Source organism: Maniola hyperantus, chromosome 23, assembly GCF_902806685.2.
Source record: "Maniola hyperantus chromosome 23, iAphHyp1.2, whole genome shotgun sequence".
In the NCBI taxonomy this organism is placed as follows: Eukaryota; Metazoa; Arthropoda; class Insecta; order Lepidoptera; family Nymphalidae; genus Maniola; species Maniola hyperantus.
Window position 1 is genome coordinate 3,801,125 of NC_048558.1, and position 26,621 is coordinate 3,827,745.

The 26,621-nt window shown below is 37.9% G+C and overlaps 1 protein-coding gene across 5 annotated transcripts in view; it reads right to left on the bottom strand.

Annotated features, from left to right (window-relative positions):
* The window catches only part of Cirl (Calcium-independent receptor for alpha-latrotoxin), a 473,771-nt gene continuing 447,150 nt past the window's right edge, over positions 1-26,621 (bottom strand). The window contains exons 3-24 of one of the 5 annotated variants that reach the window (XM_069506482.1): positions 25,366-25,555; positions 22,900-23,006; positions 22,232-22,437; positions 20,545-20,695; positions 19,525-19,647; positions 18,772-18,913; positions 17,827-17,990; positions 17,160-17,261; positions 16,311-16,441; positions 15,817-15,967; positions 15,270-15,437; positions 14,715-14,837; positions 13,941-14,122; positions 13,084-13,211; positions 12,413-12,638; positions 11,718-11,883; positions 10,357-10,571; positions 9,598-9,695; positions 9,160-9,328; positions 8,167-8,352; positions 5,897-6,193; positions 1-4,482 (exon numbers count right to left, since the gene is read on the bottom strand). In XM_069506482.1, coding sequence (XP_069362583.1) covers positions 3,637-4,482; positions 5,897-6,193; positions 8,167-8,352; positions 9,160-9,328; positions 9,598-9,695; positions 10,357-10,571; positions 11,718-11,883; positions 12,413-12,638; positions 13,084-13,211; positions 13,941-14,122; positions 14,715-14,837; positions 15,270-15,437; positions 15,817-15,967; positions 16,311-16,441; positions 17,160-17,261; positions 17,827-17,990; positions 18,772-18,913; positions 19,525-19,647; positions 20,545-20,695; positions 22,232-22,437; positions 22,900-23,006; positions 25,366-25,555 — 4,271 coding nt within the window. In that variant the 3' untranslated portion in view covers positions 1-3,636. Of the gene's footprint in view, positions 4,483-5,896; positions 6,194-6,876; positions 7,241-8,166; positions 8,353-9,159; positions 9,329-9,597; positions 9,696-10,356; positions 10,572-11,717; positions 11,884-12,412; positions 12,639-13,083; positions 13,212-13,940; positions 14,123-14,714; positions 14,838-15,269; positions 15,438-15,816; positions 15,968-16,310; positions 16,442-17,159; positions 17,262-17,826; positions 17,991-18,771; positions 18,914-19,524; positions 19,651-20,544; positions 20,696-22,231; positions 22,438-22,899; positions 23,007-25,365; positions 25,556-26,621 lie in introns of all 5 variants that reach the window. The other 4 variants (XM_034981104.2, XM_034981107.2, XM_069506483.1 and 1 more) reach the window with 4 other exon arrangements.

Here is a 26,621-nt window from a genome sequence, read left to right on the forward strand (position 1 = left end):
ATTTTGCGGTTGTCCTCACAGAACAGCCCCTCTTTATTTATATAAACTTTAAATTATTTACACATTCTGTTCATCCTACTTTACATTAATATACTCAACGTTATTAAAATACAATCAAAACAAAAAAAATAATATACATGGTGCTCTATTTATTTGGGACAGTGTGGAGACGTCTTAAACTAAAGGAGAGCTAGACAGAAAAACTGCCTTTGACGATTCTTTTTTATTTTGTAGATTGAAATAATTGTTTTCGTATTTTTCATGGAACAGGTAGATAGATTTTTGGATAATTTTTATTCTTTATATCAGATTTTTCAGATCTAATAGATTAATATTTCAATCCAACAGTCAAAAAAAAAATTTTTTTTTCAATTATATTTTTTGTATTTTTTTTTAGCTTAAAATTAAACTAAGCTAAATAATATCTAGTGAAAAAAGGAAAGTCACCAACGACGGTATTCCTGTACCTCCTTTAATGTAAAATGTCCCCATACTGTCCCAAAGAAATAAAACACCCGCTATAACAGAAATACACAGACTCATGTACAAATTACATTTAGTTAAGACAAGTGGGAGAAAAGTTGGACTAGTACACCCAATTACAAAAAATAAACATTCCCACGCCTAGACCAAGAGATGGCGAACGATATGAGCAAAGTAATTTGTACCGATTTAAACTTTTCATAAAAATGTTCTAAATATTATGACTGAATACAAACTAGATATGTATATGGATAACTTCCGTCCGACTGGACTACCACAATCACCATTCTAAGAAGGTGACTCATCATTTATTTTTTATTTTTATTTTTATTTTTCATGTACCAAAATTGTAAAATAAAATAAATGTAAAATGTTGTCATGTACCAAAATCATTTTTAGTGTTCAGTATCACCAGAGAAAAAAGGAACGCTTATAGGATCACATCGTTGTCTGTCTGTCTGTATGCTCGTTTATCTGTCTGTCAAGACCCGTCAAGGAAATCAAACTTACGGTGTACTTCCCGTTCACCTAGAATCACGAAATTTGGCAGGTAGCAATTTTTTATACCACAAGTAAAGGAAAAAAACAGAAAACTGTGAATTGGTGATTATTACAAACAATTAAAAAGTGTTTCTTGTACGATTGGTTTTTTGTACTTAATAAATAATGATACCTACTGGTGATTGATTGACAATAAATTAAAATAGTGGGCAGGTCTCCATTTGCATACATAGCCAATGAAATTAAGTTACTCCAAGCAAAAATATATTTCATTTCATTTTAATTATATTCGCCGAGTATGTATTAAAATGAACTTTACATTTCATTTTACAGACTAAAATACCGTACGTAAAAAAACGGCTACCAGAGAAAGCGCGAGTGAGCGTGTATTTTTTCGCTAAAATTAAAATAAAGTGTACCCAAATTTTAGCAAGTCAATAAAAAGTATAACGCGTCGAAGGTAAAAACCATTTTTTCATGTAAAATTAGAACCGGTGAAAAGCACGTTCAACAAATCCTTCGCCAACTCCTAGACTATTAAATATTATATTTTTATAATAATATTTCCTCTTAAAAGTATTTCAAAAATGTTGGCGGTTAAAAAACGATATATAAATTATTGTGTTAAAGGGGATGATCATGCCAACATTTCAAGAAACACTTCAGTCTAATATATATTGCTTAATCGATCCAAAATATACAAGAAATCAGTGTTCATTCTATTATTGTACCTGTATCAATTCTAATTAAAACAATTCCTTATTTTATTTCTCATATAAAATAAGTCATGGCATAAAAACAAAATGTTAAGATTTAAGATAAATCAACGCAGCTACTAAGTATGTCTGTTCATATTCAATTGAATACACGATATTTTGGGCAGAGAAATCTATTGCATTCCTTTAAATCTATGGCATTCCTTAAAATGTATGGTACTTAATCCTTGAATTCCTTTACATTCTTCATCAAAAATAGGTGTTAAAGTAGCGCGTTCTTTGAATTAAATTCCTAAAGTTCCTGTTTAAATTATTTTTAAATCTAAAATTCGTAGAAATCTGAAACATTCAACTAAAATTATGAAGTATGTATAGGTAACCAATTTACAAAATATCAACGTACTTATCTAACAATAAAACTTTTCGTAGTGCAAACTTTAAAATGACTGAAGTTAAGTTAAAATCTTTAAAACTTTGTTTTGTTTTGTTTCGTTTATTTACAACTAGTTAGTCCATAAAGAATTGGGTAGGTTGGTGTCTACAAATCGAAAAATACTTGAGATTGATTGTTTCAATGATGGAAAGTGGTTCAGAAAATTAGTGGTTCATGTTTTACTTTACGTATCGATTTTAAGTGTAAAATGTTAATATCTATTGATGTATTTTAAATACACTCATAATCCTATTTTGAATGCATTAGATTTCAAGAACGAAACAAGAATGTTATAGATTTTGCAAGAATGCACTACATTTCGCTGCTAAAAAAGCCTGCATTCCATTTCTAAAACTTCGAATGTGAACTCAATACACGCTGGATATTCACCTTAATAGAAACAATTACTTTTAAGTATTATTACCACTAAGTTCTAATGTACAGAAACGTGCACAACATCGAGTGGTGTCAGTCTATAATAGGTTGGATGGATTTTAAAGTTCCATGAAAAAGATCCACTAAGCTGCCGCACGGTTACGTATAAACAATCATAAAAAATTAGCACTTGGGTCCGAAATTATATATTACGTCACAGTTAATCGAAGGTACAGTGCCCGAAAGATTTTACATCGAACTTTAGAAAGAAACGGCAGTTTCGGTTTCATAGAGCGTTGTCTCTTTCGTTGAGATAGACAAAGTGTCATATTGGTGTGAGTGCTTTACGAAGCTGAAGTTGCCGATTGTCTCTTTCTAAAGTTCGATGTGTAATCTTTTCTGCCGGGTACTGTAAGAAGTTCGGAGTAGTTCATGAAATCTCGATTTCATTGATAGTAGCAACTAAACACTGGATCTGTGCATAATTCTTCGCGATACCAATAGAACACCAAGGGAAATGGCGGAGCTGACTTTTTTATTCACTTATTCTGTATCCGGATTTTATAAAGGCAATTTTAGTGACGTAATATAAAAATCACCCATATTAAAATGGCAGTGAATTTGTCAAAGGCGTAAAAGAAACTTAAAACTTACAAATGAAACATCACAGATTTTCAAACCTAATAATAAAATGCACTATTAAAAAAATGCCATGATTCCGAATGATATCCTCCGATAGTAGAAATAGTAAGGTCACACAGGAAGTTAATACAAATCTATATTTTCTAATCGCTAAGTATATACAAAATCGCTCGACACAGCGAAACGAACGAAACATAGTCGCGACACTGAAGTTGAGCCGTTATATTTAAATAGGATCACAGTGGAAAAAGTGATTTAAACTTACGTTTACATCTAACCGTCTATAAATATAATATATGTAATTTAAAGTCCACGTTATGGCAAGGATCTACATAAACGCTATCACTCGGTCGTGACACTAAAACCTCTATGTCTACGTTCATAGAAAAATTCATTCGCTATATCTGTACAATATCTCCAATGTCTTCAAACGTTCGAAATCACTATCACTCGTTAAACATTCCGATTGGATCAAACCGGGTGAGATTAGAAACTGGGTTGCGATACAGTCCTCGGGTTGCCAGCCTGAGGCTGGTACACGTCATAAGAATTGTGCGGTTCCAAGTGGCAAACCACATTGTTTTCTCCATTGAGAACAGCTGCCAACGCCCTCATATTGTTCTCCTGAGGCTGGTGGTAAGGATGCATCAATCTGCCACTTTCGTAAGCGTGTCTCGGATCGTAAGTCCTCTCTAAAGTGTCCCATTTACCATATTTCCCATAATGCTCCTGCTCATGGTGGTGTCTTTCCCCTGGACTGTACGAAATTAGCGGTCGATGGTCCCCAAAAAACTTGGAGCTGGTCGACCCGTGGTGTCCGGGATTCTGCCTGCTGTTATCTGGTCCTGAATTATCGTCAGACATATCCGACATGAGGGTTTCATTCCTCTCGATTTCTTCATAAACCGGATCGTCTTGGATCACTCGAAACTCCTCAGAACCTCGCCTGTATATCCTTCCTTGTTGGGAGGCGATTTCGGAATACGTGTGATTGACGTTTTGGCTGCCATGGTGGTGGTGATGTTTGCGCCGATTCTCGTCTTTGTAGTGTTTGCGAAAGATCATCTCCTGACTACCGGGGGAGTGTTGGGACATGTAAACATGTGGGTTTCTGAAGTCGTGGTTGTAGCTTCGGGTAGTTTGATGTCCTTGTGGATAGTGAAGAGGGCTCTCTTCATCTTTGATGACGTGTCGTGGGGAGCCGGGGGCGATTTGACCATCACATTCGGGGTATGGACTATGAATGTGACTCTGCTGAGCCATTTGACGAGAGAGAGTATCGTGGTGGGGGAGCGTTGCCGCGTTGCTTGGGTGATGCTTAGAAGAAGTGTTCTGTGGAGAAAGACACATGTGTAAGTGATTATGATGGCTAGTGCAATAATTTTTGTAAGTCAAAATATTTCTCTATTCCAACTCAAAACATGATTGTTGTGGTCTATAGTCTAGGCTAAAGACAGCTCAATTTTTTTCGTTGACCTAATATAGACATCTAGGAATAAGTGCATGAGTTCTGCTAAAATAAGCTAAACTATGATCGAATGTTATTGTAAAACATCTAATTGTTTTAAAAGCGATGTCTGTAATTCATAAATTATCATAAAAATCAGTATGTAATGCTATTGCCGTGAAATAAAATTTAATAATAATAAAACTAGTATGATTCTGTGTTACTTAATGATAAACATAGAAAAATAAATCAATTGGTTGGTCTTATTTCGCCAAATTATGTAATTGTGCTAAAGTATTAAGTAGTATGCCAAAAAAATATCTGAATGGAGATCTTCGTAAAAACGAACACAGAAAATGCGATAAAAGTTAACATTAGAAGGAGGTGGGATGGGCTACTTTGAAATGTGCGTGTCAAGTGAATCATGCAAACACTATGTTAGACATGCAGTTAGCGAACACTGAAGTAAGGTCTCTTCGGTACCACCACCTGAAAGCTTCAGCTATTGTAATAAAAAAGATTTCGAAGAATTGAGAACCTCCTCCTTTTTTGAAGTCGGTTAAAAAATAGATGTCGTTAGCCCTTGACTGCGATCTCAAACTGTGTTCAGTAAAATTTATAATCAATCTATCTTTAATCTGTCGATAAGCTACTGAACAACGTTGTTCAATTGTCAGAAAGACCATACATTTTCTGACAAATAACAGCATTGCTTTGTAACATCGACTATCAACAGATTACAGATAGGGTTTCTATTTGATTAATAATTTCGGCCGTAAGTTGTAGGTCAACCTGGAAGATTACTTATCTAGTCAGATAAGTAGGATTCCTTGATTTATTTTATTATCATTGAAACAGTTGGATTGCAAAACTGCTTAAAGGTTTACCTTTAATAACACATTCGGAAACATTTCTGTATTTGATTACATTTACTGGTGTTCCAAAAATATACCCAGCAGGGGCACTAATATTTGTTTATTTCTGACAACGGTCTTCGGTTAAAAAATATACCTAACTACTTAATAAGAATATTTTAATAAAAGATACAGAAATGAAACCGTCTATTTGATGATTCTTACGAAAGATGCTTTGTAGGCTAGTAGGACTTATCTTTTTTATCATTGACAGTCTTAACAGTTCCGCCATCGCTATATGATGGCGTTATTTTAAATGTTTTTATTCTTTTTTTAACGTAATATAATAGTTAATATTTTTTCAAAAATCCGAGATCTTACTAAAGTGCGTAAAAAAACTGATCGCAAAACATTATGATCACTCTATTAGTCGCCCCCCCCTCACCTTCCATACATTGCCGCTCGTGTTCGCGACAAGCGCCCAGTCGTTCGCGCCAATCGACGCCGCCATTTTGTTGGAATAACAAGATGGCGACCGCGATCGAAGGTTCTGGTAATCGTTCGGCACTTCGATATTATTCCTGTAGCTATGCATGGATGCAATGCTGTGCGAGTGAGACGAGCTATGCGGTATGTTCTGTGGCGTGGGCGCTCGAGCGTTCCTTACGTCTTCGTTCGGTACGTAAATTGGCGCAGTCGGTCGGATATTCCATCTAGCCACCTCGGGTTGCAAGCTGTAGCTCTGTTTGTATGGTTAGAAAGATTGCATATAAAGATTTACATAAATACACATATTATTATAAACTACAATATACTAACACTACTTAAATCATATAATTCTTATCATATACCATTACAGCCATATCGAGAAGTTATTTAAGAAGTACTGTAAAGAAATAGATGATTTTATCTAATTGCGACAAAATACGGCAAAAGATAGAATTACGGAATTCAAGTTCATACGCATTATAGAGATAGGATTTTTTGGAATAAAATACTCAGCTGAATGGAATAATATTTTAATACTGGTATTGAATAGTTAATATTAAAATATTCAGCCATTTAGCGGATGCAATGCTATTTTTCTAAAACCACCACACCACTAAATGTTAAGTTTAGTTTTTAGTGTTAGAGAAAAATTTAAAAGCGTTAGTCTTTTGGTTGTTAACCGAGAAAATAAAAAAACTGACTTACCATGCTCGCCGTATGTACTCTCGAAATTCATTCAATGTTAGTGACACGACATTAAAAAATAAACACATAAAAATAAGTGGTTAAAAGTTAAAACACAAATACAAAAAAAATTGAGCTGTCTTTACTTTTTAGTCACAATTTGAAAGCCAAAGTGGTGTTTGGTGGTTCTTTGAATTTTTTTAGTTATAGGTAATTTTGAAAAATCCTATCTCTATAGAAATGCGTACGAACCTTGCTGGACATTCTGTCTGTAGCCTTGAGGGTATCTTCCGCTACCAGCGTTTAAGGGGTTCCGTAAATGGGTCATAGGGGCAGGAGGTTCCCTTTCCGGGATGTTATGGGAGAAGTTTGATGCTGTCGCATTGAGGGTAGGACCAAAGTTGGTAGAAGGGCCAAAATTTTGGTTGTCCTGAGAGTTTCTGCGGTTTCTATGCGTGTGGTAGCTGTGAGCAGCCGCGGCTGCCGCCAGCGACGCCACAGAGGCGTTGTTGATAACATTGTTGTTATTATGATTGTTGTTATTCACAACAACATTGAGATTGTTGATCACGAGGTTGTTTGTCGTTGACGCCGACACCGATGTGCTTGCCGAGTTCTGTTGTAATAGAATTTGTGGATTTAATAACTTTGTTAAATAACTTCTCGTTGATATTATACAGAAGCGTAGACTTATTTAAATAAATTGTTGGCTGCCACCCTGTTAATAAAAGAAGCCCAATGTCGGAAGATGTTTGTGTATTTGTGTGTAGTCAAAAAATATTGTTAAAAGATTCGCTCCTACTGAAAAATATAGCTGGCAGCAATAATTTCGTTCATTGTTCTTATTATATTAATTTATACATATCATTGACAAATATCATTTTTGTATAAGCAACTAACCGAATTAGAGTGTAATATATTTCTAACTACTTACCACAGTTGGGCTATAAATAACAAAAAGTGGGCGATATTGTGCAGAATTGGGTTGCATCTGGAAGTACTATTAATTACCTAGAGCAATTGAGTCTTTAGGCCTTAAAGGATCCATCCTCCATGGCCATGGCCAACCTCAAACAATACTTCTGCACAGTACCACCCACTACAGTTGGCCTAGTTAAAAAGAGCCCAATACAACAGTAGGTACGGATGGGATATGGTACCTGCAGTAAGTACTTTCTTAGGCTCAATTTGCATTGATTTCTAAAATACTACATAGATTGACTTCCATCTCTATTGTAGAGACCAATTTCTACCGAGAAAGAAAATCCACGCGAATTTGCGGGCATTCCCGCGTATTTTTCTTTTGGGCAAGAAATTTGTGTTTTACGTGATGGAGATAAAGGTCATTATGCTATGTAATATTTGACAAATATTAACAACTATCAATCAATGTAAAAGGAGGAGGAAAATAACTGATAATCACCACTACCTACATCTTTGTATTGCAAATTCAGCAATAATTGACAATTAGAAAGTGTATACAGTAATACCCAATCTTGATTTGAGTTTGAGTTTTTGGGTTGATATTATCTTAATACATACCGTCACATCTCTCGGATCTACAATATCGTCGTTATCAGCCGTGCTCTGATGATATCGTCTGCTTTTAACGGACCCCTGTCTGGTGTCGACGTGGTTGGACGACTGTGTGGGCGGCGTGCCCGTCAGAGTGAGACAGCAAGAAAGCCACGGGTGGCGTCGACAGAGACGGGCGCATTCTTTTTGGAACTGGAATTTTAGAGGTTAGTTTTGAAATCTGTTGTAAAGTTTGGTCGAGCCACACCACATACGAAAGAAAACCTTTAGAAAGTCGAAATCATTTATTATCATAAAGTAAAGTAAAGTAAAGGTAAAATATTCTTTACTAGAGAATGCCCGCGACTTCGCGGATTTAGTTCTTAAAAATCCCGTGGGAACTTTTTGTTTTTCCGGGATAAAAAGTAGCCTACGTCCTTCCCCGGGATGCAAGCTATCTCTGTACCAAATTTCGTCAAAACGGTTGAGCCGTGAAAAGCTAGCAGACAGACAGACAGACAGACAGACAGACACACTTTCGCATTTATAATATTAGTATGGATTGTATACCAAAACCATAACAATACAAATATAACATGCCCTCCTTATTTTTGTTTAATCTGTGATTAAATTAAAAAGGAAAGTGAATGTTCAGTACTGTATATATTATTATGCACGTAGATTCCTGAGCTGTACTCTGCCTCGCTCACTCATATAGGCTAGAATACAACAACAAAATATAATATGATACTGCTCAGCCAATGATTCCGTATTAGTTCACTTCACGTTCGTTTCACTGCGAATTATACCACCATTTCGAACATCTATTAAGCAACTTCGTTCCATCATCATCATCATGATCAACCCATCGCCGGCTCATTATTGAGCACGAGTCTCCTCTCGGATTGAGAAGGGTTCAGGCAATAGTCTGCCATGCTGGCCCAGTGTGGATTGGCCGACTTCACACGCTTTTGAGAACATTACAATGAGACAACTTCGCTTAAATCGAGGAGTACTCACAATTTCATTCTGCAAGCAGTAGAAGATGAATATGAAGAGACCCTGCAGTGAGTTGAGGATGGTGAAGGTGTAGGCCACGCCCACCGTCTGCTCGTTCAGGTACAGTAGCCCAAAGGTCCACGTCAGGCCCAACAGCACGGCTAGGACCACTGAACTGTTTAGCCATACCCTGGGAAAAAATTAACTATGTTGTACGAGGATTCCTAAAATGACACTTATTTTTAACGAAAGGCTATGAAATTTTTTGCATTATTATGCCAAAGAAAAAATTGGCATTAATTGAGGGAGAGTGCGAGAATTTGTAACGCAAATCTTGCATTCATGTTGGCTAATTTATTTGAAAATATGGATATATGGTCATTTATATCTCATTCAATAGGAGACGGCACTATAAGAAGAAGAACTACTTAGGTTAATCAGGTAGATTTATTCACTTACCTTATTTTATATAATTTGGAGTTTTCTTTAGCTTTGATAGAGACTGTGGAATGACGACACATCAGATAGCTCACGAAGATTAAGCATAACCAATTAGCCTAGAATGTAAAGAAACATTTTGAATTATAGTATGGCCATCTGAATTAACAGTTAATCTACACTTTGTGACTAAAGATTTACAAGATAACCAGAGTCATACCACCGTGCGTTTTAAATTTCGAAAATAACGAACGATTAAGATAAAGTCTATTCTATTTCGCTACGATGGTATCAAGATGGTAAAGACAATGTTACGTGTCTTGTATCGATGGTATAAGTGCGGGCGCCAGGTACGCCCTTGCGCAGTACCACCGTGCCCTAGGGCATTCCGGCTTGATCACTTCCACTAGCATCACATATACAGGTTGTAACCAAAACGCTAGCAAAACCGAAGACAGGTGATAGTACTGATAATTACTGATATACCACAAAAAAAAACTCGAAAAATAATTTAAAAAAATTCTTTAATTTTGTAAAAGTTTACGATATATTGCAAATAAAACATTTGACTGACGCTAGTGACCCTAGTTTTGCACGCTATACATTGCGGGTTTGAAAAATACTAAATCACTAAAACAACAAAATGAGGCAAATGATTTTTGGTATTGGATTGTGCTTAGGTAGTATAACAATAACGCTATGTTATTGCTAGCGTTCTCGTTACACCCTGTAGGTGGAAACCCTATTATAAAATACAATCGACACAAATTATTGACTTACCAGTAACACCAATCCAGCAGGCACCACAAAGCTCAATATAAACCACCGCTCAGTGGTCAGCCAGCACTGGTGTGGGGTCCCGTACCCCGTGGGGAAGGAGGAAGCAGATGCTAGTACAACAAGTGCGGGCGCCAGGTACGCCCCTGCGCAGTACCACCGAGCTCTGGGGCGTTCCGGCTCGAACACTTCCACTAGCATCGCATACAGGTGGAACCCTGGAAGGAAATCGTATAACATTAGCTTTCGAAACGATTATTATATAGAAACTGATGATTACAATACGAATCTGCCATACCCCTATGCAAGGTTAGGTTTACGTCCATTTTACTCTGCATTTCTCTACTTTTAAGTCACCAATGACCCAAACGACAAAGTGAGCTGAGTTTGTTGTGGGCTCTTCTCAGACCTGGGCGCGTTTGGAACCCTCGTAGCTTTAGTTTTAAGTACGTATTAATTATCACCACTATATCATCTTACAAATTAACAATTTTGACCATCAGTAAGCGTAACATTTTACCTAAGATACTGAATAAATAATTTGAGTTTGAGTTTTTCAGTTTGAGTGGAGAAGGACTTCTTAATCTCTCTATTTCAATAAGGAGTTGAGACCTCTACCATACAATGAGGGTTTGTCGATTGTACGGGTTTGTAATCCTGGAATTCGTCTCAAGATTTGCAAATTCCTTTAAAATATTTTCAAGCTTGCTCGCTTCTTAGTAGAAACTGTTGTACAGTGGTACATTCATCACAATATGTCATAGAAGGCCACTATGTTATATTTTTCCTTTATTACATTTGAATTTTCAATGTTTTCTTTGAGAGCAGTGACGAATTTATTTTAAACTAGCTGATCCGCCCCGGCTTCCCTCGGGTGGAGTTTAGAAAATTGAGAGGAAGGTTGAATTAATTTTTTCTCTCCGTAAGAACCATCCTCGTACTTCAAGAAATATTATAAAAAGAATTAGCGAAATCGGTTCAGCTGTTCTCGAGATTTGCGATGAGCAACACATTTAGTGATTCATTTTTATATCATAGAAAGATAGGTATCACAAAAGTCAGAAGTTCTTTTAAAAATAACTCAGCATTGCCTGCATTTGATTTCGAATCTTCAACCACTCGACCATTAGCCTGTTAGGTAATCTGTACCTATATTATATGTACATATAAAATTCAAAGTCCTGACTGACTTATATATCAACGCACAACCTATAAAATTTTGGTGGTGTGTTCTTTGTAAAGAGTAGTAGTAGTAGACTTAGTAGATTTTTCGAATATCCACCCCTAAGTGGGCTAAATGGTGGTTTGAAATTTGTGTAGTCCATGCGGACGAAGTCGCTACTCAAAATAATAAGCAGACTTGCCTTCAAGAAACATCCAAGCGAAAGCCGCTAAGAAAAAATAGTGCAGGAGTCCAGCGATGATGCCGCACATAATCCGGTCCTGAGTCTGGTCGATCCCGCACAGAAACACCACCTCCGCGATCAGGAGACACACGCACAGATTCTTGTGGATTAGCACGCGATCCGACTAGAAATAAGAAAAATAAAATATTAGTTGCAAATAATGGAACCAGTTCTCCTACGGCATTTACAGTGCATGCTCAAACCTGTTATGGGATTATTCAAGCAGATAAATATGTGTTCTGAAAAACTAACAAAACATTGGGGTGTCGTCTATTGCTGTAAAATCGATTTACCTGCCGCTTATTTCAAAACTTATGATTTTTTAAAAGTGAAGTAACAACTTTCAACCGATCAAAACTCACAGAATATGGGAGCTGGTAACATTGCACTGATCAATGATCATCATCATTACCCGACCATCCGATATCATCAGCATCGATATCGGATGAATCATCTAAAGTTCTCAAAAACCTATATCTAAATTTTTATATTCTACTACCTACCTACCTGAGGGTTATACAGATACTGTGCTTTCCTGTAAGGCGTCGGCAATCGGCATTCTAGCTCCTTGCATTCTTAGCTATGCGCATTTTTGCCTTCAATGGTTTACTTATCAGAGCAATTTCTACAACTCGAGGTATAATTCAACTCACCTTCATGTTCCTAAAACACTGGAACACAATAATAGCAGCCAGTAGCGCAACCGCGGAGATTGCGCAACCGACCACTGTCACCAGCCGCAGCGCCATCTGGTGGGTTGCGCTGAGGGTTACTCCGTGAACATCCATCAGGATCGCGAAGTTGGTGAGATGGGAGCATGCGCAGCCTGTGTGGGTGAGGTTCGACCATTCCACTTGGCAACCTTCGTGTGACCAGCCGCTGTAAAAGATTATGATGAGTTTATTAAGTTTTCTCGAGATACTGGTCTTCCTTAAAATTTGCCATAACATGCCTGCCGAAGCTAAGGTTTGGACGTTGTAAATTATGGAATGTCGGATAGTGATTTATAATTAAAGAAGTGCAGTATGGAGGAACATACTCATCCAAGAAATTCACGTAAAATAATAATGCAGATTTTCATCCTGCTGCAAATTGAATGAACTCCATAAGAACCTAAAAGTTAAAGCATTCAGAGTTACTATTTACAATAAAAAATCTGTAGCCCCATTTTAAGGAGAAGAAGAAATAATCGTTTTTCAAATTGGATTGGACTGAGCGTGGACTTCGGAAGGTTAAAAAAATGTGTTAGTTGCCATTATTATCTTTTGATTGTGATGAACGAACTTACGAGTATTTAATCAAACGTATACTGGGATTAACTTACTGTAAAGTGTAATCCCAGAAGACGCAGGCTGGGTTGGTGACGTTTTCAGTTTTCAAGTGCTTCATAGTGAGGCGTACCATTTGTGAGAGTTGTATGTGTCGGCCATTACCCAAGCTTGCTGATATCACCTGGAAGACAATAGGTATAAGATTATATTAAGTATGTCAATAACTTAAGTAGCAGTCTATGAAAATATGTGGAATCAACTCCCATCGGCGGTGTTCCCACTAGATTATAACATGGGGTTATTCAAGGGGCGGACCAACAAATTCCTAAAAGGCCGGCAACGCATCGGCGGTTCCTCTGGTGCTGCAAATGTTTATGGGAGGCGGTAATCACTTAACATCAGGTGACCCGCCTGCTCGTTTGCTCGCTATATCTATTTTTAAAAAATGCGTTGCGTAGTGTTTTCCTCACAAAATCCACACACACACACACACACATCGGAATATCGTGAATATTGGATTCATTGTGATGTATGTGGACACACCATCAGAGAATAGTACCCTGAATTTGTACTGGACGCCAAAAATTCAAGAAGAACGCATTAACTGATTTTCATTTTAAACGTGATCCCTTCTTCCTGGGAGTTGATTAGATAGTTCAACAGGTGGATTTAGATTAGAATATATAATATGCAAAAACTAATTTAAGCTTGTCTTTGCAATGTAGAATTTAACGACCCAATAGCTTGGTCTGTGAATTAAAATGAAGAAATAAACTTTTACACAACTTATCTCCCTGACACAATTTAAGAAAGGATCCTGCCTAAGAAATATTTACAGAGTAACAAATTAAAGGTGCCATTGCCAATATTTTGAAAAAAAATAACTAAATATGAGTTCTAAAACACTCACTTTAGAGTTCAAAACCCTTGTGATGTTCTTCTTCTCCCGTTCGGAGTTGATGCTGGTAGAAGATGCCGGATCAGAAGTGTAGGCAGCAAATTGTGGGCTCTTTCCGAATGTAGGTGGAAGGATTTCTTCGAGACGATCGAACGCAAAAAATACTATCCTGACTAGGTCGATTTGGTGATTTTCTGAAAATAAATTGATTTTGTAATACATTTCTTTTACCTAAGGGTTTCAATATTATAGGTTTTCTCTGTCTTTGGCTTCATTTTTGCTACTCATATTTTTGGACTTCTGAAGATCATTTTACATACATCAAACAAAAGAAGGAAACTCATGAACTTGATATCTTTAAATAATTCTACAAGGGTAACTTGCATTAAATTGGTTTTTTTTGTTTTGGATTTGAGCATAACTTTGAGAAAGCTCATCAAACTAACTACAAATTAATATTTGCAATGAAAACAAAACAGATTGTAAAAATCCCATATTAAGCTTATAAAAGTACTAGCTTATGCTCGCGACGTCGTCCGCGTGGACTACATAAATTTCAAACCCCTATTTCACCCCCTTAGGGGTTGAATTTTCAAAAATCCTTTCTTAGCGGATGCCTACGTCCTAATAGCTATCTGCATGCCAAATTTCAGCCCGATCTGTCCAGTAGTTTGAGCTGTGCGTTGATAGATCAGTCAGTCAGTCATTCAGTCAGTCAGTCAGTCAGTCAGTCAGTCACCTTTTCCTTTTATATATTTAGATTACAATATTTATAAAAAGCAGTACCTAATAAAGCGGCTTTGGGTATGGTGATCGTATCCTCAGAAGCTTTCCACTGTTCTTGAGCGATGAGCGACGGAAATGTTTCGTCTTCTACGTTCTTTACTTCTAGAACTCTTACGGAAAGACCTACAGAAAAATATTAATGTTAGAAAGATAGACAGAAGGAAGGAATAATTACAGATAACAGACTATAATATCTTCTTATAAATAAAATGGATTCTTCTCGCTATTTATCATAAAATAATTTTCTTCAAGGTATAAGTATTAAACCCTTGGACGAATCTAACCGTTTGGGCTGGGAGTTGATGATTATGCAGGCCATTTATTTTTATATATTTAGATAAGTAGGATCTAGTAAAAAGTCTTGATGATCTCCTCCCTTAAATTAAATTTTCGAGGTTAATTTTAATTAATGCGACAAGACAAGGTTTATTTTTGGTTTAATTTGTTTCCATATAAATACTCTGGATGAACATCCTTACAGCGATTTCACTAGGTGACCTATATTAATTTGTAAAGGGTAATTTCACGGGGTAATTTATACTTATAGGTACTTACAAATATTCTTCACAATCTGCAGTATGGTCTTCTCCTTAGTGACAGCGTCAGCCAATAGAAATGCGTTTTCTTCGAGCTGTGTGAGCAGCGCACTTGCCACTCTGTTCTGTGCGTCCGCGCTTAGGTCTGACCAGGACGCACGTTGGCTTTCTTCTAGAAGATTTGAACCTAAAAAATAATAGGTTACAATATAAGTACCTACGTAATATATTATAGCGCAGATATTATTTAGAATAAGTACGTAAGTTTATTTTGATCAGTTTTCTGGTGCCAAATGGAGAGACATTTTTCACCATAAAACCGATTTCAAATTTTAAAGAATACCAGGCATAATCTTATATTGTGCAGTTCTAGCATACTGTTCTTGCTGGAGGGAGAAGGAAAATTATAGAATAATATATTGTAATTTCTTTATTTTTACCTGGCCCCGACTGGTACTGAATAATGATATCTGGTTCTTAGAAATGATTATTTTAAACTCTTTGCCTACATCTACGGTTAGTTACTTATACAAGTATCTTTTTCAAGTGTTTTATGGAAAACTTACCAGTTTTAATAACTCCAAGCAGCATGTCAGTAACAATGGCCTCGGGGTCGGGAAAGGTTTTGATGTTCTGCGACATGCGCTGTGCGAGCTTCTTCATAATGCTAGTAGTTGTCATCATGTCACCACCGTAGAGGCTTTTTGATGATGTCACCTTGAATGATTTTTTTAAAATCAGTTTTCATGTTTTTCAACCGACAAAAAAATTACCAAGCAGGTACCTATATTTTTTGTTATAATAAACTAGCTGATGCCCGCGAATTCGTCCGCGTGGACTTCACAAATTTCAAACCCCTATTTTATTCTCTTACGGGTGGAATTTTCAAAAATCCTTTCTTAGCGGATGTCTACGCGATAATAGCTATCTCCATGCCAAATTTTAACCCGACTCGTCCAGTAGTTTAAGCCGTGTGTTGATAGATCAGTCAGTCAGTCAGTCAATCAGTCACCTTTTCCTTTTATATATTTAGATATAAAATAGTGATAACAAAAAATACCTGCGCTAGATCGTTGCTAATGCTCAACAGTGATTCTCCCTCTCGGACCCTGGCTTCCAAGCTGTTCAGCCAGACGGACCTGCACTCACTGAGGTCTGGGGTCGCACCGTGCCATTCTGGTATCGCATCCGCTGCAAAAACAAATATTTTAATGTTTCAATGTTGATAACGGGTACATACCACGATTAATTTGATGTTTTTATTGGTCGATATTTCAACTCAATTGCACGGGTCGTGCTTCGAGCTCGAACTTCATTGGGTTGAAATATCGACAAATAAAAACATCAAATAATTAATCGTGGTATGTATATGTACCCGTTATCCACATTAAAATATGTCGTTAAACCACGAAATATAGATTCAGAATACAGTGTGAAACATGTGAGGTGAATTTAATGAACTAAGACAATCAAAGAAACAGAAAAGATGAAGAAAAATTTTCCTTCTTTTCTTTTTTGCTGTTTCTTGTTATACCTATCTATAAATATCATTTCTTCTCATCAATATAAATAACAAGATATGCCCAAGCGAACAAAACTTTTCACGATTTTGGAACCAAATAAATCAGCGCCACCTCTTAGATACTAATGAACGACCCGTTTGAAATCCAGACGTCACTGAGGTTGCATTGGTGCTAAATAAACATTTTAGGACCAATGAGTCGGTGCTATTTTGCTTGGTCAATGGCCCTGTCCTTACGAAGTAATATATAAGTCTATGATTCTTCTTTTCTGTTTCTTGTCATATCTATATAAATAAGTATATTGTGATCATAATAGATTTATAGATTAGATGTTCAAGGCCCCAGAAACATACTAAACAGTTAAATAGATTGTTTGAACAACTTACAGTACATCAAGTCTCCAATGATATTAAGGCTAGCTTGTGCGTCAGGCATATTGACTGAGCCGCGGTAGTCGATCAAGTGTTCGGGAGAATCTCCATCACGACCTGAAATTTTTCATCATCATCATCAACCGATAGACGTCCACAGCTGCACATAGGTCTTTTATAGGGACTTCCACACGTCACGGTCTTGCGCCGCCTGCATCCAGCGGCTCCGTGCGACTCATCTGATGTCGTCCGTCCACCTAGTGGGGGTCTTCCAACACTGCGTCTTCCGGTGCGAGATCGCCATTCCAGCACCTTGGACCCCAACGTCTATCGGTTTTACGAACTATGTGCCCTGCCCATTGCCACTTCAACTACGCAACCCGTTAAGCTGTGACGGATACACTAGTTCTCCTACGAATCTTCTCATTTCTGATTTGTCCACGTAGAGAAACTCCAAGCATAGCTCTCTCCATCGCCCGCTGAGTGACTCTGAGCTTTCTTACTGAGGCCCATAGTTAGCAACCATGTCTCGGATCCATATGTCATCACTGGCAACACGCACTGTTCGAAGACTTTGGTCTTCAAGCACTAAGGAGTTTTGGACAAGAAGACATCTCGACGCTTCCTGAACGCTGCCCAACCGAGTTGGAAAAACTTTTTACCTGATGCCAAATGAACTGACCTTTTAGTAAAGCCTCTGATCCCAATCGTCTTATGAGCTGCATTTGTCTTTCATTAGGTGGATCTAGACCTAAATCGTGGTAGTTTTCTCCTGATTGCAGTCCTGAACTGCCCCGTCTTCTTGGTCGCTCCTCTTCGATGTAAGGGTGAGATGTGAGGGTACATCTAGAAAAACATTAACATATTTGAGATCATTATTTCTTCTTCAAAGCTTTCCCTTAACAAACTATTTTCTCCAAAGGTGTAAGAGATGCTTTAACAATAAGAACACATTCACCCCCTTAGTATATTTTATTTGCTCTCTCCCTTGTATGTTGTTTCAAATCAAATCAAAGGCTTATTCAAAATAGGTGATAAATTACACTTTTTCAAAGTCCGTTGTTGCATTTGTAAGATGATATAGTGGTGATAATTTTTACGCGAACTTAAAAACTAAAACTACGTTTCTTAAAGTGTGTGTAATAAAGAGTATCTATCATATACATATCTTTCTATCTATCAAATCGCCCCTTACATGCAACGCACAAACACAAGTCGAATCCTATTGAGATGTAGTTTTCTGCGTTTTGTTGGTCTACTACATAACAGCATAGGTACTAACGTTGCGTTGAGCGTTCGTAGATTGGCATGTACGCGTTGCATATGCACCAGTTCACCGAGGAACCTCTCCTTTTTGAGTGGTGTCTAAATTAGAAGTCTTCATCATCATCATCATCATCAACCACGACGTCCACTGCTGGACATAGGTCTCTTGTAGGGACTTCCACACGCCACGGTCTTGCGCCGCCTGGATGCAGCGGCTCCCTGCGACTCGTCTGATGTCGTCCGTCCACCTAGTGGGGGGTCTTCCAACGCTGCGTCTTCCGGTGCGAGATCGCCATTCCAGCACCTTGGGACCCCAACGTCCAAATTAGAAGTGGGATCTATGAAAACTTCAAAATCTTACTTCCATCTTGCCAATCCAGTAGCTCCTCCAGGACAAGGTTGGACAGCGTAAGTGCCAACCAACGTCCAGTTCCAATGGAGACCACGAGCGTTGATCTGCGGACAATAGGTCCTTCTGCCGATGGCTGGCGTTGCGATTGTGGCTGCAAGAGAAAACGGAACTTTATAAATACCGACAAAAGCATTAATTCTTCGGTTTCACTGTTCGATATAGGTGGGGTAACGTCATAATTTCCACTTAAAAGCAACTTTGCTCCAAAATTTTAATCAGTACCAATATTATAAATGTGAAAGTGTTTGTTTGTTGGAAATTTGTTTGGGTATGCACATAGCTATTATGACGTAGAAGAAAGAACTTTTGAAAATTTAACCCCTAAACAGGTAAAATAGTGGTTTGAAATTGATGTAGTCCACGCGGATGGAAGTGATCCTATAAAGGTTCCCATAAAAATATGTTTTCTTGACATAGTATAAAATAAAGTCGCTTCCCGCTGTCTGTATCATGTATGTATCTATGTATGAACGCGTAGATCTTTTAAATTACGCAACGTATTTTAATGCGGTTTTCACCAATAGATAGAGTGATTCAAGAGGAAGGTTTATAGGTATAGTTTAATTCTCAAAAAATTAGAGATCCCTAGGGAAATTGAAATATTGTGAATCAAGTCGGAAAACATCGTCTCATTTGAGAGTTTCCGAGGCCTCGCAATACATTGCACCCATGCGAAGCCGGGGCGGGTCACCAGTTACTTACAAAATGCTTTATTGAACTCGTCAAGGACGTCGGTTTCTTGTGGTCGATTCTCTTTAGGCATATGTATAGTTGGGTCTGCTACTTCATCTTTAGGCGCCCAATGGAGAGTCTCATCAGTTACTGCTGCTGAAACAGTAGTTAAGACATACATTTTTTTATTAAAAATGGCGAGCAAACGAGCAGGCGGGTCACCTGTACCCGTAGTACAAGATTTTACGTCTCACCAAACCAAACCAAATTCGAGAGTCGAAATACTTCCGCAATCCGCGTTACAGTAAAATGGATCTAAACAGCCTTGAATTGAAGTGAAATATTCAATGCCACTGATTTTAATGTCGCAATGTTTCCGCTTGGAGCGCTGGCTGTCGAAGTGTAGACAAACTTGAGCTTTAAAACAAGGCATTTAAGATTTTAAGATAAGGCAGTTTACTGTAACGCGGAAGTATTTCGACTCTCGAATTTGGTTTGGTTTGGTGAGACGTAAAATCTTGTACTACGGGTACTGATGTTAAGTGATTATCGCCGCCCATGAACGTCGCCCACGAGTCGGAATGAGATCAAACAACTCTTCAAAAGTACTCCCCTTATGGAGGCGATAGATAGAACACGCAAAGAGGGCTTACGTCTCTACGGTGCTCCAAGCTTTCAAACGAACCGTGGCCCTATCGCGGTTGTTTGACAGCTACAATGTCACGATCGCAATCATCTCTGATTGGTTAATGCTCGCTCACTATTGGCTACAATGCATTGTGCAACAAGAATTCAGCCAATCAGAACAATTGAGATTGTAATAATGATTGATGCAGGTTTTAGACACCGGTTACATTTTGATACAATTGGTCGACGCTCGCTTACTTATTGGCTACAATGCATTGTTACAACAAGCATACCATAAATTCAGTCAATCCCAACAATTGATTGTAATAATGATTGAATCAGGTTTTCTGGAATAAACCTACTGGATCAACTGAATTGATAGTTTCTGAAGAATATCAAATATTTCAAAATATATCAACTTACAAATGTCATCGTCTTTTTCTTTCGGTTTGTCCATTTTCGGACTGCTGTCCGTCTCCGCAACCTTTGGCATTTCTTCTTTGACATCTGGTATCTTCTCTACCTGTGGTGGCTCTCTTTCTGATGACGAATCTGGTTGTCTTGTAGTAGTTTTCTGAAAAATTAGATTATTAACATGTTTTTTTATAAAACATTTCTTTATTAATATTAATTTATCCGAGATGATAATCCTGAAGAAGACTGCAGTGGATCTTACTGTAATGAGATCGTAGTAACAGAAAGCAAGCAGGCGGGTGATTACAGTCACTAACAAAGCTAACCACAGAGGGACTGCCAATGACTGTGTTGTCGGCTTTTGAAGAATTTGATTATCCCTTTAAATAGACTCGTATTGTAGTTCAGAAGAAACACATACTAGATTACGACATGGGGTTATTCAAGGGGCGGACCAACAAATTCCTAAAAGGCCGGCAACGCATCGGCGGTTCCTCTGGTGCTGCAAATGTTCATGGGCGGCGGTAATCACTTAGCATCAGGTGACCCGCCTGCTCGTTTGCTCGCTACATCTATTAAAAAAAAAGCAAGATGGATACTGGCTCCACAACTAAATTCACTTTTACACGGAATTTTACAATTTCTAATTTTCTGGTCTGGTGGGGGCTTAGGCCGTGGCTAGTTACCACCATACTAGCAAAACCGTGCCGCCAAGCGATTTAGCGTTCCGGTACGATGCCGTGTAGAAACTAAAGGGGCGTGGGTTTAATAAAAACTGCCACACCCCTTCCAAGTTAGCCTGCTTCCATCTTAGACTGCATCATCACCAGAGGGCCTAACATGCATGACCCCACCCACCCCACGAGAAAATTTTGTCTATGCATTTTCTCGTGTTATTCATAGAGATAACACAAGTAAATGCGCAGACAAAATTTTCTCGTGTGCTCATGTTAGACGTGCATGTGAGATTGCAGGCAAGGGCCAACTTGTGTCTGAATAATTACAAAAAAAATAAAAACCGACTTCGTTACACAAACACTAAAAATTGAAAAATAATTTAATTTATTACCGATTATATTATGTATACAAGAGTTAATATAGTTCCATAATAATACTTTTTGGTGCCGGTGCCAATTAGCTTTAGCTGCGCGAATCGTCTAGACTTCATATTTTTATGGGACTCCACAATGGCACCTCATTGGCACCGACCCCAAAAAATATTATTATGGAACTATATTAACTCTTGTATACATAATATAATCGGTAATAAATTAAATTATTTTTCAATTTTTAGTGTTTGTGTAACGAAGTCGGTTTTTATTTTTTTTGTAAAAATTTTTTATTTCACAATTTTTAGTGGCCCCATGGAATTATGCTATGACTGGTTAAAAATCTACTGTTTACTAAGCTATTACACTGATCGCGAGCAATTTAGTCTTATCCGTTGAGGAGTTCCAGTATCTATCTTCGAAGATGTTCATCAGATCTTCACCAAATTGAAATGGGACCAACTTTGAAGTATACCCTTTCAAACAAAAAAAGAATTTTCAAAATCGGTCCAGGCGTTTTCGAGTAATCGGGGAACATACATAAAAAAAAAAAAAAAAAAAAAAGATTCCGACGAATTGAGAACCTCCTCCTTTTTTTGAAGTCGGTTAATAAAAAAACAAATGATATGATTCAATAGACAACATACCTTAGTGGCAATATTTCCTAGCTGCACTTCAGGAGGTAGTGTGATATGCGGTCGGAAGGTTGGCGGTGTGATCACAGTGGGCTTCTTCTTCTCTTGAGATTGTACTGGGTTTTTAGGCATTGGCATCGCAGTGGACCTCCACACAGTCGGCTGGGAGGTTATTAGCCAGGGAGGGGAGGGCCTTGTCGTTGTACTGGTTGTTGATGCTGGAAAAGAACGTTATATCTGTTATGTTCTGTAGTCTGTAGTAACTACTATAATTCTGTTAAACTGTTAATTCTAGTATGTAGCTACACTATGTAACCTAAAAATGTAAGTGTCATTGTTCTGTGTGATAGGAGAAATAAAGTATACTTTCCAAACATAACAATATCTGTAATGTTTTGGTTTCTCACTGTTAAGCTCTATATAATATATAAAAGGAAAAGCTGACTGACTGACTAACTGATTGACTGATCTATCAACGCACAGCTCAAACCGCTGGATGGATTGGACTGAAATTTGGCATGCAGATAGCTATTATGACCTAGGCATCAGAGACAGAAAAAAGACAGAAAAGTAGCCGTAGACCTTTAGCGTTCTTCCATCTCAGATTGAGACCGTATCATCAGTCATCCCTTACCATCACCTTTATTTAAAAAAAATTAGAAGCAACAGTAAAATTTTACCTGGTACGCATTGATAGTGTGCTTCTAAATATTTCAACGTGTTCGGACATGGATCGCCGAACATGTTCGTGCTGGCCAATATACTGCAGTTCTGGTGCATACTGCATCTGTGGAAACGAAATAAAATAAAAATTAATTAAAGTTAACTAAAGCGAGCGGTGTTTCTCGGAGATTCTCTACGTGAACAAATCAGAAATGAGGAGATCCGCAGGAGAACTAGAGTAACCGACATAGCTCAACAGGCTGCTCAGCTGAAGTGGCAATGGGCAGGGCGCATAGTTCGGAAAACCGATAGACGTTGGGGTCTCAACTCTCAATGTTCTAGAATGGCAAGCTCGCACACAAAAGGATATCATCAATCGAGTAATATGTCTTTTCTAACAGTAGTTTTTTCAATTTTCTCTTAAATAAAGGAAGTTCTCCGTCTCAATTGTATATCTGGGCAAATGATTATTACAAGAGTGGCTCAGTGGAGAAAAAACTTTTGGAGAAATGAGCGGTTCTACTAGGGGCCTGCCGCAGTTTAAGCACATGCCTTTTACTTTGTAATGTCGGGCTTACGTCGACTAACCACGTGAGTATAGCCGAGATCATCCTACTAATATTATAAATGTGAAAGTGTGGATGTTCGGATGTTTGTTACTCAATCACGCAAAAACGGCTGAACGGATTTAGATGAAATTTGAAATGGAGATAGATTATACGCTGGATTAACACACAGACTACTTTTTATCCCGGAAAATCAAAGAGTTCCCGCGGGATTTTGAAAAATGTAAATCGTCGCGGGCATCAGCTAGTACATAATATTCTTCTAAAATAAAACAGCGTCATTTATCAACAATCAATTTAAGGCGCCATTTTCAGACGGGCTACGCTCAGGCAATCTCTGACGAAACATAATAATCTCAGGCGAATATTTAATTTTGGATGCCACCAACCTCTATAATGCTATAACCATTTGCGTTACGTTGTTAAAAGTTACTTACAAGTCTATTACAAAATTGTAAATACATTTCGGAATTTTCTCCGCTGAAAGTAACCGTAATTTTTTAATATACATCATGAGTAGAGCTTCAATAACTCAACGGTTGAAGGGCGGATTGAATTCCGAAAGGTTGCCGGTTCAAACCTCACTCGTTGCACTATTGTCGTACCTACTCATAACACAAGCTTTTCGCTTAGTTGGAGGGGAAAGTTTTATTTAAAAAGAATAATATTAATTTTAAATAAAAAAACTTTATACCTACCTATAGATCGATACTTTCCACGCTAATATTATAAATGCGAAACTGTCTGTGTGCTAGCCTTTTACGGCCCATCCGTTGAACCCATAGAATTATGATACTAGGTAACCACATCACTGGTTGAACCAATTTTTCCTGTGCATTCTAAAACAGTTTTCTTATGCATAATAGTTTTTGATTTATCTATCGTGCAAAATGTCGACAAAATACGACTGAAGTACGGAACCCTCGTATGCGGGTGTGCGGAGCGTCTCCCCGCCTCACACCCCGATTGCCGTCTCAACCTGTCGCGGACTATTATATTGTTTGTCATCGGTCAATAATAAAGCTATACGCACACTAAGCAACCGCCAGCCATTACCACAATAATACTAACGCTACAAATTAAACCACAGTATTGTTACGTTTAATCCCGATATAGTTACGTACCATATTTTAGCGAAAATTGGAATTTCTATAAGGCCATGTCCATACGAATAAACTAGCTCATCTATTTCTTTTTTAGGGTTCCGAAGCCTATTACTAAGCTATAAGATACAATTAAATTGTATCTTGTATTCTTCTTACTCTCTGTAATTTTGTTAACAATAAAAACTCTTTGATTTTCCGGGATAAAAAGTAGACTATGTAGTCACTCTCCAGTTCTTGAAATATACCCATGCAAAAAACACGTCGATCCGTTGCTCTGTTGCGACGTGATTGAAGGACAAACCAACAAACCAACAAACAAACACACTTTCGCATTTATTATAACGGGGTGTGATATCAGATTCGTCAGCGGTATGTGCTTTACTTCGGAAGTACACCCCTAAAGTTCGATGTGTAATCTTTCCTCCCGGGTATTGTGTGACTGTAGGCTTAGGCAATTTGATTCCGTGAAATATTTACCTGGCTACAAAAGCAATAGTAATAATAATAATTATAATTAGTAATACATCATTGCGATAATTAATTAAAAGCTAACACAATTACATGTGTCCAATTACGGCCTCATTAATGAAACCTGTTGATCTTCGTCTCTTTTTTTTAATTTTATTATTGTGTCCTCGTTTATTCTATCGACTCTACCTATGAGAGCTGTTTGAACTGATACCAACTTTGATGTTCTTTGATCGCTGGATGCCAAGTTTTCTTCCATTTCCATTATTCTAGTTTTTTCAGTAACGCACTTGAAAAAAGACTTATCTGCCTACGTAAGGCCAGAAGTGGACGTGGTACTAACCTACTATGTAAAACCCGTAAACTCCTCGTGCTCATGCAGTTGACACTCCAGTCGGTGTTGCCATGGTCGTTGCAGATGGTGATCGAGAACCTTCCATAGTTCGCCCTGATGAGGTGGATGACTGAGCCCTCCCCGCACCCAATCTTCAACGTTTTCCCTTCGCACGCGTACGCCGTTTCATATCTTGGTTCTGAAACAAGAGAAAGAAAAATAAATAAATCTTCAGCCTCATACAATAACGGACATAATCATCATCATCATCATCATCATCATCACCATCATCATCATCATCACCGTTAGCTGGCAACCCATTGCCGACCTATTACTAGCACAGCTGCTCCATTGTAGTAGAATGACAGCTACAATATGTCACGATCGCAATCACTTCTGATTGGTTGACGCTCGCTCATTATTGGCTACAATGCATTGTTGCAACCAGAATCGCACAAATTCAGCCCCAATCACAATGATTGAGATTGTAATAATGATTGATGCAGTGTTTAGGAAATCGACCAGCTGGTCTCCTCTCAAAATAAAAAGGATTTAGGCCATAGGCCGCTACCCAGCACTGGTCCAGTGCGGATTGACAGACTTCACACGTCTTTGAGAACATTATGGAGAATTCTCAGGCATGCAGGTTTCCTTACGATGTCAGAAAGAAAAGGTAGGTAAGTACCTAAACCTAATATTTTTATTCACGAGTTTTCTATGGAGTTTTCCACCATTCTTAGACCTAGGAAGTTCCCAGGATTATCGCCGTATTTTGATAGTTACAATGTATGTAACGCAATCACTTCTGAATCATAAAGTTATGATCGGCTGACACTCTCGCACTATTGGCCGAAATGCATTGTTGCAGCAAAGATACCATGAATTCAGCCAATCACGAGTGAGATTCACAATGGATCAGAGACGGTCATCGTGATACTGAGACTTCAGGACCTGCACGACCCCAAAGAAATAAGAAGGGTCAGTTTCTGCATAATAAAGAAGTTTTTCTCAAAAAGGATATTTCGTATGATTGGTAATTTCAATTCGATGCCAATTTGGTTAAACGCTAGCAGTTTGACAGAACGGAATGGAAAATTCTGTAGCCTATATCCATAGATCGGCTTAAGCAGACCCAAACCAGGATTATAGATAGAAAGATTGGCAGCAAACAAGTTTACGTTGAATAAACAAGTAAATTCATGATAGGGTTGCACTTGCGTAGAAAACCAGTTATCGATAAATGAGAAACCAAAAAAAACCAGTCA